This window comes from Anastrepha ludens, chromosome 5 (genome assembly GCF_028408465.1).
Source record: "Anastrepha ludens isolate Willacy chromosome 5, idAnaLude1.1, whole genome shotgun sequence".
Lineage (NCBI taxonomy): Eukaryota > Metazoa > Arthropoda > Insecta > Diptera > Tephritidae > Anastrepha > Anastrepha ludens.
Window position 1 is genome coordinate 99,687,339 of NC_071501.1, and position 16,488 is coordinate 99,703,826.

Sequence of the window (16,488 nt, forward strand, 5' to 3'; positions counted from 1 at the left end):
GATTATGGTCCTATAAGCACTGACTAAAAAGGAAATGGAAAAATTATGTCGAATTCTTGTAGCGGCCGAAGATGGGTTAAGCAAGAACAGCAATTTACTATTAATAATAGCATACTTTAAGGCGCGGTAAATATATTAGCAAGCAGCAGTTGCTTCAATAAAAGCGAATAAATAATAAAATACTGATATTTGTAGATTTTAAATTTGACAAAATGCACTTTCCATCATTTTGTGCATTACTGGGATTACCAATACCAGATTGACGCTGAAAAAAAAATTGTCCGAAGTACTCAAAACGCTCTACGCTGCTTTAAATTTTTTCCATAGCGCCATATTTGTGTGTTTGCCTGGGAAGAATTATTAGATCCACCAGCATGTTCGTATGTTTTCATGTGTGTGTATATTAGTGAACCATACATACATACATATGTGTTATGGTTGAGCCCTCATCTGTTTTGACAAATAATTTTGAGCTGTGTGTAGCTGGCAAAAAATAGGTGGAGAGTAGTAATGATTTTAATGTCAAATGCAGAATTCTATGAAATATCGCATGAAATGCATATTTACATACATGAATTCATGGACCACAGAACACACATATGTGTGAATACCATAGTTACATGGCACATTTGCGAGTACATTAATATGCGCATTATTGTTATACTTTCCCCACCACACAAATTTATGGCTCACACAAATCTTACATAAATAATGCATTTTCACGAAATGTGTGAAAAGCTCAAAAACTCGTTAAGTACATATTTTACACATATCTATGTACGTTTGTTTATATATTAGTATTATATATTTGTAAGCACATTTCTACTCATCAATTTACCTTCCTCTCTTTCATTCCTCTCCTCACACAGCCTTTGGATCGAGATCAGCCGAATGGTCGTCCGCAATGGCGTTTCACAGTGTTCGCACAAGATGAAGGTGGTGAGGGACTTGTGGGCTATGCTGATGTGCAGGTGAACTTGAAGGACATCAACGACAATGCGCCCATCTTTCCGCAAGGCGTCTACTTTGGCAATGTCACCGAAAATGGCACCGCGGGCATGGTGGTGATGACAATGACAGCTGTGGATTATGATGATCCCAATGAGGGATCTAATGCAAAACTCGTGTACTCAATTGAGAAAAATGTAATTGAAGAGGAAACTGGTTCACCGATATTTGAAATTGAACCCGATACGGGAGTCATTAAAACGGCAGTTTGTTGTTTGGATCGTGAACGCACACCAGATTATTCCATACAAGTGGTAGCGATGGATGGCGGGGGGCTAAAGGGTACGGGGACGGCTTCGATACGTGTAAAGGATATCAATGATATGCCGCCACAATTCACTAAAGACGAGTGGTTCACCGAGGTGGATGAAACGGATGGCACAACGTTGCCCGAGATGCCTATACTAACGGTGACGGTGCACGATGAGGACGAAACGAACAAGTTCCAATACAAAGTCATCGATAATAGTGGTTATGGTGCTGATAAGTTCACAATGGTGCGCAATAATGATGGCACTGGTTCGCTGAAAATCGTGCAACCGCTGGATTATGAGGATCAGCTACAAAGTAATGGCTTTCGTTTTCGCATACAAGTCAATGATAAAGGTGAAGACAATGACAATGATAAATACCATGTGGCCTATTCATGGGTTGTGGTTAAATTGCGTGACATTAACGATAATAAACCGCATTTTGAACGCGCCAATGTTGAGGTGTCCGTATTTGAAGATACCAAAGTTGGCACAGAGTTGGAGAAATTCAAGGCCACCGATCCCGATCAGGGTGGCAAGAGTAAAGTGTCGTACTCAATCGATCGTTCCTCGGATAGACAGCGACAATTTGCAATCAATCAGAATGGCTCTGTGACAATACAACGCTCGCTGGATCGCGAAGTAGTGCCACGCCATCAAGTGAAAATATTGGCCATCGATGATGGTTCACCACCTAAAACGGCAACGGCTACGCTGACGGTGATTGTGCAAGATATCAATGATAATGCGCCGAAATTCTTAAAAGACTACCGACCTGTACTGCCAGAGCACGTACCGCCCAGGAAGGTGGTGGAAATATTGGCCACAGATGATGATGATCGCTCGAAGAGTAATGGACCACCATTCCAATTTAGATTGGACCCCAGTGCCGATGATATCATAAGGGCTTCCTTTAAAGTGGAGCAAGATCAAAGTAAGTGGATATTTCGTATGAAATTTTATTACTAGATTTTATTTTTCAATATGGGCAAGCACTAATAACTATAAACGAAGATGTCTTCGAGACCAATTCTGCCGAAGACACTACTAGTCCAGATGGTAGACTTTTTTATAACAGGAGACTACTCTTTTAACACTAACATTAACATTAACATTTTTACTGATAATGAAATTGATTTATCGAAAATATCTAGCATAAAATCATGTTAAATAAAGTGTCTGCCTTCAGACTTCTACGGTAAAATTCAGTGAAAAATTTTTGTAGTAGATTTTCACCCTCTAACTCTTACCTAAGTGGGCTTTTTTGACCCATTATCTAAACAGTTGTGATGAAAAATCGATCACAAGGTAATTAGAGGGTTAATATGTTCTATGGAAATTTTAGGCAAACTATTTTACGGAGAGTTACGGAAGACGAAAAACTCATAAGCGCTCAGATAGGTGCGTACGGTTTTTTACGAGGAGCTTTTTCATGGCAGAAATACCCTCGGAGGTTTGCCGCTGCGTGCCGAGAACGACGGCTATTAGAAAAAACTTTTTCTTCAGTTTGGTTTTTCACCAAGATTCGAACCTATGTTCGCTCTGTGAATTCCGAATGGTAGTCACGCACCAACTCATTGGGCTACGGCGGCCGCAAGGCTTAGTTCAGGCTAATATTTACACTTTTGGCATAAATACATTACGAACAGTTAGACTTATGGCACTTTCTGCCAATACTTTTAAGTTTCAAAAGTGAGGATATTACGTTGCTTGTTGTCCCATGACACCATTCTGAGAATTAGTTACTTTGTTGAAGAAACCTTCAGTTAATATTCCTTTCGAGTGGATTTTATAAGTATATTGAGTGACATAATGAAAAAGTTACCACCGCATATTGATTTGGTGTGACTTGTTTTTTTTTATTTTACTTATTTTTGTATAATTAAATTAAATTATTTTTTTGTGAAATAACTTAAATTTTTGTTTTTCTCCTAATTTTTTTTTTTTTTTTATGTGAAATTAACTCAATTTTTTTTTTAACTTTAACTATTTTTTTTTATAATTTCGTTTAATTAATTTTTTGCGAAATTAACTTAAATTATGTTTTAACTTTAACTATTATTTCTTGATAATTTCATTTAATTAATTTTATATGAAGTCAACTTTCATTTTTTTTATAATTCCGTTTAATTAATTTTATGTGAAATCAACCTAATTTTTGTTTTAACTTTAATAATTTTTTTCTTATATTTTATTCAACATTTTTATGTAAAATTAACTTAATTTTTTTTAACATTACCATTTTTTTTTATTTAATTTAATAAATTTTATGTGAACTGAACTTAATATTGTTTTAACTTTAATTACTTCTTTTTATTATTTCATTTAATTAATTTATAAATATAAATATAAAATTAATAAACTAAATTTTTTTTTCACTGTACTTTCTTACTTTAATAGCAAAATGTGTTCAAGAACATAGAGTACGGTCTGGTTTGTGAGCAAAAAAATTGTCAATGATTTGTAAACCTACAAACCTATGGCATCAATAGTAAAAAAATACCTGAAACAATTTTAACGCGAATATGTCACAAATGCCACATTTAATTTTCAGCGCCCCATATATTACTTGTGCATTAGTATGCAACACTCTAGATACAAAAAAAAAAATCTCCGGTAGTGTCTTTCCATATCAATTAGAAGATTGTAATATATTGTAAAATTTAAAGTTTCGACAAATTTTGCAACGATATAACAATAATTCGCGAACATATTAAAGTTTACTTGAGCCGGATCGATTTGAAAGCATCTTCAAAAATCAAGTTCTTTTTTTATAAGTAAAATTAGTTTTTGTTTTGTATTCTCTTCAAAAAGCAGCTCAGAAGGTGGAAGAGATTAAGTTTTAAAAATCTGCATACAAATTTTTAATAGTGCCTACAGAATCAGTGTGGGACTCTTATATAGTAGTACATACCTACCCATGCTAATTCTGTATGAACATCTTTCGCTCGGAAGCCATTTTCTGGACATTTGCTTTGTATCGGTGTATGGGCGCACACACCAATTGACCTAGGCAACCAAATCATAAAATCTATTCCATACTGAACTACTACTATCTCTTTTATATAGTTCGATCTTCGAACCAAAAAAAAATTTTTCCATGATAGAATTTTTTTGTGAAATTTCTTTAGGATATTTTCAGTAGATACTTCAAAGATATAAAGATAAAGATATTATTTATACTCGTATTTTGAAATTCGAGCAGTAAAACGTGGTTAAGTTTCAAGGGCCGGTGTTGATTTTGAATAAAATAAATTTTTTTAAAGAAATTATTGCTATTTCTCCTTCTTATGATAATATTGGTCAATTACGCAAAGTGAATACCCATGGGTAATCAACTCTTGGATGGGTTAGTTCTGTGAACGCTGGACTAGAGGATTAAATAAAAAGTCTAAAACTCCACATCCATTGGAGGTAATCGAAGGAACCACTGGTAACACTCGTTAGTGGTGGAAATATATGGAATGCATGCAGTGAGTTTCAACATAACTTAAAACTCATGGTGCATGGAAGATGAGCGCCTTCTCCGCTTTTTGTGCTTTTGTGATTCAAACAATTTTTCAACTGAAGGGTGGTTTAGTTTTAAGGGCCGGTGTTGATTTTAAATAAAATACAATTTTTTGAGGAAATTATTGTCGTTTCTCTTTATTATGATAATATTAGTATGGCTCAATTACATATGAAACAAAATATCGGCCAAATGGCCGCCGCGGCCTCGGCGGCACACCTCCATCCGATGCTCCAAATTTTCGATGACGCTGAGGCATAATAGAGGTTCTATGCCGTTAATGTGTCGAATTATCTCATCCTTTAGCTCTTCAATTGTTGCTGGCTTATCGGCGTACACATTTTCTTTCAAATAACCTCAAAGCAAGAAGTCCACCGGTGTCAAATCACATGATCTTGGCGGCCAATTGGCATCGCCGCGACGTGAGATTATTCGGCCATCAAATTTTTCGCGCAAAAGAGTCATTGTTTCGTTAGTTGTGTGACAAGTGGCACCGTCCTGTTGAAACCACATATCGTTCACATCCATATCTTCCAATTTGGGTCATAAAAAGTTCGTTATCATCTCACGATAGCGAACACTATTCACAGTAACTGCCTGACCGGCCTCATTTTGGAAAAATACGACCCAATGATGCCGCTGGGCCATAAACCGCACCAAAAAGTCACTCTTTGTGGGTGCATTGGTTTTTCGGCAAACACTCTTGGATTATCATTCGCCCAAACGCGGCAATTCTGCTTATTGACGAATCCACTGAGGTGAAAATGTGTCTCATCACTGAAGATGGTTTTCTTCGATATGCATTTCGATTTGAACGCCCGTTTTCATAATAAGCCTGAATAACTTTAACGCGTGGCTCGATTATGTATTTGTATGGTTCAAATTGAATTAGTCTGAAATGGAAAAATGTCGAATGAAATGCAGAAAATAAATTCAGTATGTAAATTCATGTTGTCGAATTATATCAGCTTTGTTTATGTCTCACTACTGGAGATATAAGATATGTGCTTACCTTAACTGATTATAAAGGTTCGTACTTAAATCGACAGGAATAACAGCTTTCATTTCATACTTTGGGAACTCGTTCTTCATATCAACACCGTGCGTGTACTAGACAGAAATTTAGCGTTTTAAAAAATTTTGGTTCTCTAATTTTTTTAAATTGTTTTTCTAATCCTTTTGAATTCAAAATAATATTTTTGAATCCAAAATAATATTTTTGAATCCAAAATAATATTTAAAAAAAATATATATAATATATCCCTATATATACAGTGGCTCAGCTTCTACTAATTGCACCTCTTAATTCATCCGCCTCAAAAAGTAAATCTAAGAAATTTTCTGAAATATAATAATATATCAAATTTTGAAGAAATATGTATGTAAAAAAAAACAAAAAAATCTAATCGAAGAAGTCTTACAATGTACATATTTACGCTTTCCTCATACAGAGTAAATAGTTGTGTAAAACCTAAACTACAGATGTGGCTAAGGAAACCCCATCCGGCTGTTTACATACATATCAGAAAATTGTAAGCAGTTTACTGAATTTATTCCATTTGAATCGAAATTCCTTTGCACGTATTTGCAACTTACAGTTTTTGTTATTCAAGTATTTTTTTTTTTATTTTCGTGGTTTGGAATTCGAACAGTATAAGAAAGGAAAATCGGCATTTCAGTATGAAAATTCATGTTGTCGAATGGTATCAACTTTGTGTGTATGTATAAGTATACTTGTAAGTATACATCCCACTAGACCACCTGTGCAAACTTTCGGTGAAACCAAAATAGTAACGCACAAAAATTCACAATTAAATCTTGCATGAATAATGTAAATGCTGAGTTACGCTTGTGGAATAAATTGAAAATTTACCTAACTTACAATTCATTGCACTCATACATGCATACGTACTTACAGACATATGCGCATAGACATCTCTCAATGCATTTTCTTTCGTGACAGAAACAAAGTACAATGCAGCAATTTAGACATAGTTGTGTGAAACTTTTTGGAAAAACCGGTTTGCCCATAGGTTTGCAGGCATCCAAAAGTAGAAACATCTGGGAACAGAATCAAAAACAGATCAGAAATTGATTGTGACAATGTGCGAAAGCATGTAATAGTATGAATAAATAAATTTGAACAAATCATAAAAACAACAAAAAAACAATAACAAAAACACACATCATGTTGCTGTAAAGTTTACGCCTTATACGATTTCCGTTTGGTTGCTGCTATTGTAAAGTAATTGTGATTGTATGGGTATGGCTCGAGCAGAACTCGCATTTCCTCTAACTACAGCAAATTGCATATATGTGCATATATGTAAATTTGTTAACATTTTTGTAGTTGGAGCACACCTCACATTTATCCTTGCCTCGTCATGATGTGTTTATTTTTGCAACTTTAAATGCATTTGTTAGATTAAAAAGTAATTAAAACACAAAAGGTTGCTTTTCAGGCAATGCAGCGGTGTACCTGGGATGGCAGTACGTGCGTTTACGGCTCCATTGCTAAGCGAAATGCTATACACACAGATATATTTTTACCCAGCAAACATTTGGAGTCATAAAAAAGGGTAATTAAAGTGTCCTATTTTGGAGCCAATGCACTCAAAGTGAGCTCGTTGAAAAGTCTAAAATAGAAGTGATTACCATCCTGCAAAGGTCCGCCTAAATATGTAACAAATATGAGCTAAAATCCCTGCATTGCAATATGAGTTATATGCAACTCTAATTGTCATCATGTGCCGCTTATTTCGGACTCTTATTGGTCACATAATCGACTCTTTTTAGGCACTTTTCAGATTCATTTTCGATACCCAATGGCCTTCAAAATTTCTTAGTCTCCATCGAAGCAACAGCCAGTGGTTCGGTGTATTAGAAATGACTGTAAGGCTGTGTAAAATTATATTAAAACCGATGAAAACTTTTATCACATAGAAAAATTCTCTGCGAATCCATTAAACGCTCACTTTATGTGCCTATGTAGACCAAAAATCAATAAGCAAATTTCCAATTCGAATTGTGAAGTTGTAACGTTTCGGTATTTCCGCAAAGTGTCAGCTCATAATTTGGATCGTATGTGTGTCCCACATGAGTTCTACATCATTTTACTCATATTTATCACTTAGTAGAAATCTTTTCGGACGCATGAATTCTGAGGGCTCTGAATATGTACTCGTACAGGTTTCCCCAATACGTACCTGATGACTACAGAGCAAGCACTCTGACCCTCAAGTACTCATTTGCGATAGCGTCAAATTTCTGGTGAGTTATTTAAGCCCACTAGGTGACTTTGAAGTTCGAGATATTGCTAAAAATCGTGCCTATATATCTGATTAAATACTGAATTTATGTTTGGGAACCTAAGAAATAATGTTTTTGCAAATTGGCAATGGCGTCTAGTAGCCCGTTTCTGTAGCTGTTCTCGGTTAAGTTCTCAACTCAAATAGTCGATTTGATGTCGCAAAGCGGTCACTCTCACTTGTTGGTGTCTTTCAAAGAAAAATACATCCTTGGTAGTTAACTGGAATGCCATATGAATGAAATGGAACAGTATGAATGCTCGATTGAAAGCACTTCTGTAATCAAATTGAAAGAAATATTGTCGTAACAAACGTCTCCCCATATTTAGCACAACACAAATTATTTATCACTACTATTTCTATATACACCCTTTGGTTTCCACGCTTTTCTCAATGTTGCCATACAAAATTGTTGATTACATTCACATTCAGTCAAGGCGAATATATGAACGGTGGTGTTAGTAAATCAGCTGATTTGTTTTTTTTTCTTTCGCTGTGACCATGTAGGTGTCAGCACAGAATAAAACAAGGCGAATTAATTTTTTTGTATTCTATATTACTTCGCCAACACCTTTCCGTGACAATCAAATGTACAAAACATTGTTGTTGGTCTAGTGCCACAACTTTCAATAAATGCGCCTTGCATTCAGTAATTTTCAAAGCATTGACGGCACGTCTAAATATTTCATCAAAAAAATATGAAGTAGTTTCCTCATTTTTTGCGAGACAACAAATTTTTGGGTAGTAACACAAAAAAAATTGCTTTTTTGATATCCTAATTCCAGGGAAAATTGTAGTTTTATGTATATGAGTCCTTCAGTGCCAGTTTAGTAAAATACACAATGGCGCAAAATTAATCACCCAATTCCAAAATGAGGCCGGATAGGTAGTTCCTGTGAATAGTGTTCGCTATCGTGAGATGATAACGAACTTTTAATGGGCCGAATTGCAAGATGTGGATGTGGACGATATGTGGTTTCAACAGGCCGGTGCCACTTGTCACACAGCTAACGAAACAATGACTCTTTTGCGCGAAAAATTTGATGGCCGAATAATCTGACGTCGCGGCGATGTCAATTGGCCGCCAAGATCATGTGATTTGACACCGTTGGACTTCTTTCTTTGGTTATTTGAAAGAAAATGTGTACGTCGATAAGTCAGCAGCAAGTCAAGAGATAAAGGATGAGATAATTCGGGACATTAACGGCATAGAACCTCAATTATGCCTCAGCGTCAACGAAATATGGACCATCGGATGGAGGTGTGCCGCCGAGACCGCGGTATTTTATTTTATACGTAATTGAGCCATACCAATATTTTCGCCATTTATTGTTATTATTATAAAGAGAAATGACAATAATTTTGTAAAAAAATTGTATTTAATTCAAAATCAACACCGGCCCTTGAAACTTAGCCACCCTTTACTAGATTTTAATGGATAATAAAATTGTATTCTCAGAAATTTTGTACAAATTCTATTTACAAACGTAAAAATGTTGTTGCTAATTTTATTAAATCAATTAATTCAATTTTTGTAAATTTTGTACAATACAAAGATCCAAACTTTGATTAATACGGTTTTTATTATACCATCCTAACCTTTTGTAAAGAATTTACTAAAAAATTTTAGTTTCAAAAATATTCCGAATATTTTAAAAGCATGAAGTAACTTAAATATGAGAGCCACAGTACACCTAATCTCTTAATGAGTCTAAAAGTAATTTTTGCAGATTTTCCTACTTGCAAAGTTTTCGGTTCTTCTAAAAATCACTCGCTGTGCATATTTGAAATATTTAGTATTCGAGTTGGGCAGGTACAGCTACATTTGGTATGTAAATTCGTATGCTTGCATGCAATTCGCATAGTTGCTGACCATTTCTCTGCTATTCTTTTTACTACATATGAACACACAATGAAGTTAGCTTTTGTATTCAAGTGTAAGTGCTAAATAGTTAATGCATTTAAATGAATTGCGAGTTACAACTTTTTAGTTTCATTTGTGGGCTTTATATTTGGCATAAACTGGAGATTCATGTGGAAATTATTCATAAGCATAGAGAAAATTTAAATAACTTAATAAATAACTTAAAAGAGAGGTAATTATTTTAGTTAACTTTTTTTTGTTTTTTGTATTCTATCTGTCTCTTGGTAAAGTTAAAAGGCTTTTAGTAATTTTTCGTTTCCTTTCGAAGAGTAAATTAACAGAGTTAGGATTGTGTGATATTCACCGCATTGCTCGATGAGTTTATAAATTTTGACGGCAGTTTTCATAATTCTGCGATTCAAGAACTCCCATTGTTGTTGTTGCTGTAACAGCATAAATATTCGCCATAAATATTTAGGAGATGCTACTTGAGTGGAGTTTTTGGTCCCATAAAAATCTGGCTCGATCCGGTAACCAAATAATTGAAGAGCTCTGGTTCTCCTAGCCCATTTGGAAAAGTCTATCCTGAGACCAAATTTGTACCATAAAGAGAATACAATTGCTTGAAAAGTTGAAAATTCCTTGAACTTGACTGTACGTCGGGTGTGATAGAATCTTCCATTCTACCTCTCGAAGCTTCTAGTGCGACGCTAAAGATCTATGCGGCCTTTTACGTACTTAACCCTCCGTGGGACACTTTTTTAAAACGTTCGGTTGGGCATCCGTCCTGTTCGAGGGGCCTTTATAAAAGGTTATAGCCATAAAACGATCCAAAATTAAATTTTAGGAAGCCACCTGGAAGCTCAAGTCGTTAGCTGTAAGAGATATATGTTAAATTCACGTCCAAAATCGAAAACGCCTGTCTGGCCAGTCCCGGGTGCCCAACGGAATTCACTTATTTACTGCAGATTTCCAAAATGAGTTTTTGTCTCGATAGGAGCAGCTTATTATGGGTAGTTACCTTCTAACCTTACCAAATGCCGCGTAAAACCTTTCTGGCCGTTATTTCGAGCCTGCAGATCATTTGGAGCGGCTCACTGCTGCTTGGGCATGATTTTATTCGAGTTTTGTTCTCGTGGGTAAACCATGTTCCATCACCAGCTGCCATTTGCTTCGGAATGCGTCAGTTTTTTTATGTTTAAACAAAGAATCGCAGGCATCATTTCGGTCCGAAAGAGTTCTAAGTATGAATCTATAGGGTACCTCGGGTAAATGAGTTAAGGCAAATGCTTTCAAATAGCTTTCTGACTAATCGTCAGTTTCTGGGCATTGGACAAGGGCTCGAACGATAAGTGACATCACAATTTCCAAGGTTTCATCAATATTTTCGTCGATTGCCTTACCAGAGCGTGTCTCATATCTGAGATTTATATTGTATTATAATACTATAATGGAATCATTGGAACCATCACTTTCTCTATTGAGTTATTTTGGGCCACAACTGCTATATTATAACTTCAATTTAAAATTTGTCTTACCGATCATTAGATAACACTTTCAAGTGCTCCTTAATGTTTTACAAATTACCTAATTTTCTCTTCCAATCTTTTCTTTCCTTTTATCTTCCCAACAGAGGGCGCCAACGGCGACGGTATGGCTGTTATTTCGTCTCTCCGCTCTTTCGATCGCGAGCAACAGAAAGAGTACATGATCCCTATTGTGATCAAGGATCACGGCTCACCTGCCATGACCGGTACCAGCACACTCACTGTCATCATCGGCGATGTGAACGACAATAAAATGCAGCCAGGATCCAAGGATATATTCGTTTACAACTATCAGGGCCAATCGCCGGATACACAAATCGGACGGGTATATGTTTACGATTTGGACGATTGGGATTTGCCCGATAAGAAGTTTTACTGGGAGTCCCAAGAACATCCACGCTTCAAGTTAGACGAGGATACAGGAATGGTGACGATGCGTGCAGGTACACGCGAAGGACGCTATCATTTGCGCTTCAAGGTTTACGATCGCAAGCATACGCAAACTGATGTGCCAGCCAATATAACGGTGACAGTGCGTGAAATCTCACACGAAGCGGTAATCAATTCAGGCTCGATACGTGTGGCCGGTATCACCGATGAAGACTTTATACGCGTCTGGAATTATCGCACACAGAGTTTGAGTCGCTCGAAATTGGATCGTTTTCGTGATAAGCTCGCCGACTTGCTGAATGCGGATCGCGAGAATGTTGATATTTTCAGTGTGCAACTCAAGAGGCGTCATCCACCACTCACCGATATACGCTTCTCGGCGCATGGTTCACCCTATTACAAACCGGTGCGTCTCAATGGCATTGTACTGATGAATCGCGAAGAGATCGAGAAGGATGTGGGCTTTAATATTACCATGGTTGGCATAGATGAGTGCTTGTATGAGAATCAGATGTGCGAGGGCTCTTGCACGAATACCTTGGATATCAGCTCGTTGCCGTACATGGTTAATGCGAATAAGACCGCTTTGGTGGGTGTGCGTGTCGATACGCTTGCTGAGTGCACTTGTGGCGCGCGCAATTTTTCGAAACCCGAATCGTGCCGCAATACACCTTGCTACAATGGTGGACGATGTGTGGATACACGTTTTGGTCCACACTGTTCTTGTCCGGCGGGTTACAATGGGCCACGTTGCCAGCAGACGACACGCAGCTTCCGCGGCAATGGTTGGGCTTGGTATCCACCATTGGAGATGTGCGATGAATCGCATTTGAGTTTGGAGTTTATCACGCGTAAGCCCGATGGTCTTTTCATCTACAACGGTCCCATTGTGCCGCCAGAGCGCGAGGAAATGATCATTACCGATTATATTGCGCTGGAGCTAGAGCGTGGCTATCCACGTTTGCTTATCGATTTCGGCTCTGGCACGCTGGAGTTGCGCGTGAAAACGAAAAAGTCACTGGACGATGGTGAATGGCATCGCATCGATGTCTTCTGGGATACGGAAAATGTGCGCATGGTTGTAGATTTCTGCAAGTCTGCGGACATTAGCGAAATGGAAGATGGCACACCGCCCGAGTTTGATGACATGTCTTGCCAGGCGCGCGGACAAATACCACCTTTCAACGAATACCTAAATGTAAATGGACCACTGCAGGTGGGCGGCATATACCGCGACCTCTTCGATCCCTCACTATACTTCTGGCACTATGCGCCAAATGCTAAAGCCTTTGATGGCTGCATACGCAATTTGGTTTTCAATTCAAAACTCTATGACTTAGCGCATCCAGGACTATCGCGCAACAGCGTTACGGGTTGCCAACAAACGGAGGAAGTTTGCTCACAATCAGAGCAGACGGCACGCTGCTGGGAGCATGGCAACTGTGTTGGCTCGCTTTCGGAGGCGCGTTGCCAATGTCGCCCTGGGTGGACGGGACCCGCTTGCAACATACCCACCATACCGACCACGTTCAAGCAACAAAGTTACGTTAAGTATGCGCTTAGCTTTGAACCGGATCGCTTTAGTACACAAATACAATTGCGTTTCCGTACACGCGAACAACATGGCGAACTGTTTCGCGTTTCAGATCAACACAACCGTGAATATGGAATTTTAGAAATTAAGGATGCGCGTCTGCACTTCCGCTACAATCTCAATTCGTTGCGTACCGAGGAGAAAGATTTATGGTTGAATGCCGTCGCGGTGGACGATGGTCAATGGCATGTTGTGCGCATTAATCGTTATGGTTCTGCGGCGACGTTGGAGTTAGATGGCGGCGAAGGACGACGTTACAATGAAACATTTGAATTTGTAGGTCACCAGTGGCTATTGGTGGACAAGCAGGAGGGGGTATATGCCGGCGGTAAGGCGGAATATACGGGCGTGCGAACATTCGAAGTGTATGCCGACTACCAAAAAAGCTGCCTGGACGACATCAGGTGAGTGCGGGGGTGAGGGCAAAAGGATGAATGGTGGTGAATGTGTGTAAAATTTATACACACACTCGTACATGTTAAGAAGTGCGCTAAGCCTTAGTTGCATTTATGCGGTTTACCATCTACATATCCAACAACATCGCTTTCTAACTTAGGTCAAATTCCATTTTGATTTGTGCCTACATATGTACATATGTCTGTGTGTGTCTCTTTGCAGGCTTGAGGGTAAGCATTTACCCTTACCACCGGCTATGAATGGCACGCAATGGGGTCAAGCGACTATGGCGCGCAATCTGGAAAAGAACTGTCCATCCAACAAGCCCTGCTCGAATGTCATTTGCCCTGAGCCATTCGAGTGTGTGGACCTGTGGAACGAATACGAGTGCACGTGAGTTGAATAAATTTTATTTACTATTCAATTGGTACGCAAGCACATCAATTTTGGTTTATTTTATTTTATTTAACTTTTTTCATACATCTTTTCATTTTGTTGTTCACTCATAATTGTGCACTCATCCTAAATACTTGAAGGGAAAACAAACACGATTTAAAAGCCAAATTTGATAAGATGAAGTTCAAGAGAAAACTGACTTTGTTTTATTTTTCTTTGAATATTTTTGACTCTCACACTATTCATCATAAAATTGAAACACTTACAGGGTATGACACACAATTTGAGTAAAAAATTAAATTTTTTTCCAGTATGCACACAAACCTTTTTTTTTTTAATTACGTGAATGAGTATTAATTTTGGCCTGTACTCGTACATATTTCAAAATAAATTGACTGTCAAAAAAAAATTTTAAATGGAGTTTATTGAAAATTTGTTTCAATAGGTTCAAATGCGACCTCAAAATTTCTAAGACTATAACGGTATATTTTTTTTTTAAAGGCTGAAAAATATTCGTGTTTCGAACGATAAGTTAGGTTAGGTTGAGTGAAATGGCTGCCTTTCGACGCACATATGTCAGTTAGTGATCCCTTGTGATACCACCGGAACTATCCTATCCTTACTCGAGTTGGTCCTCTTTAAACCATTGTATGGCCTTTAAAAAGCTGGCTATCCTAGCTGGCAATCCTAACTGTTGAGACTCGCAGCACCCGGAATGTTGTCCAGAAGAGCGAGACCGAGCAATCCCACTCGTCTTGTACACGGAGCCATGTTCGACTGTCTCTTCTTCTTTTGTATCCTAGCAGCTTCTACAATAGTCATTGGATGGCGTTCCTAATCTTCTGGCATAACCTCCTATTACACAGTGCCCACATAGGACACTTACCACGATTCTCGGATCCCTCCTTCTTACTTTAAGTAGACACTTAGTGCGACCAATGTTCCGTTCGTGCCACGTTTGTCTACTGATAGCGCAGGTATTTAACTGTTTCCAATTGGAATTTGCAACAGTAATGGTCTGTATGTTTATTAAACGTTTACATGTTGTCAAAAGCTTGGGTATGCTACTCTTGTTCTGACTAATTTGGAGCGAGGAGCCCAGTCTAGCTAACTCATCTGCCCTTTAAAATTACTATGTCCTGGCAGCCAAAGTCGATTAACAGAAAAATACTGTGCAAGTGCCCGTAAAAGCGGGAAAGAGTAAGCTTGTCTCCCCTAAGTATGTCAGACCGATCACTCTTTTATCGTTCCTGCTGCAGGTCTTGCAGAGGCTGATTAATCTGTAAGTAAAGTGTGAAATTGCGGTCGCCTATCGGCAGGCAATGGCAAACCTCCGAGTGTATTTCTGCCACGAAAAAGCTCCTCATAAAAATATCTGCCGTTCGGAGTCGGCTTGAAACTGTAGGTCCCTCCATTTGTGGAACAACATCAAGACGCACACCACAAATAGGAGGAGGAGCTCGGCCAAACACCTAACAGAAGTGTACGCGCCAATTATTTATTATTTTTTTATTTTTTATTTAAAGTGTGAAATTCCTCAGGGTTTCTCGTTTCTTACTTTAAAGACAGATTCCACTAAATGTAAACTATTGTAGAATATATTGACGATCCTTGACAGAGGGTTAATATGAACTCTCAACATTGAAGAGAGGACCAGGAAGGAAACAGTCTAACAGTCGCTTTGTATGGATGTAGGGACGCCATCGTACAGGGATGATGGATGCTTCTCACCTAGAGTTACATTCTGGCTATACTCGTATAGCGTAATTATAAAGTAAATTCTGTTGAATGGGGTTCCTCGCCTGGTAATGAAGAGCATTTGAAGGTGGTAGTTGCAATCAAAGAAGCAGTTGATCGGTCGCTTACTTGTGTAACTACGATGAGGTAAATAAGTCTTACTCTGTCTCCAAGCGGTAATAAGGTGTCTAGGCTCTTTGTTGGTGCACCCGAAATTAGTCGGTAAATGTCAAACACTCTCACGACTTCATCCGAATACTTTTATATCAAACTCATTTGGGTTCATGGTCACAGGGATTTAGCGTAATCTGTTATTTAGCTGAGGTAGCTACACCGAGGATACTCGAGGCGGTTTCTCCGAAAAATGAAAGGATGAGGGTTGCCTTAAAAATATCTACCCCGCTCATAGTCGGCTTCGCATCAACTAAGTGAGCACTGAGTTAATGAACAAACATAGAAAGTTTCGAGATCATTATGGCCACGGATAGA

The 16,488-nt window shown here is 38.1% G+C and overlaps 1 protein-coding gene across 1 annotated transcript in view; it reads left to right on the forward strand.

Annotated features, from left to right (window-relative positions):
* LOC128863888 (neural-cadherin) overlaps positions 1-16,488 on the forward strand; it is a gene marked incomplete at its 5' end in the record, with an annotated part of 141,659 nt that overhangs the window by 61,359 nt on the left and 63,812 nt on the right. Inside the window, 3 exons of the mRNA XM_054103292.1 lie at positions 870-2,193; positions 11,573-13,874; positions 14,089-14,259. Coding sequence (XP_053959267.1) covers positions 870-2,193; positions 11,573-13,874; positions 14,089-14,259 — 3,797 coding nt within the window. The remainder of the gene's footprint in view (positions 1-869; positions 2,194-11,572; positions 13,875-14,088; positions 14,260-16,488) is intronic.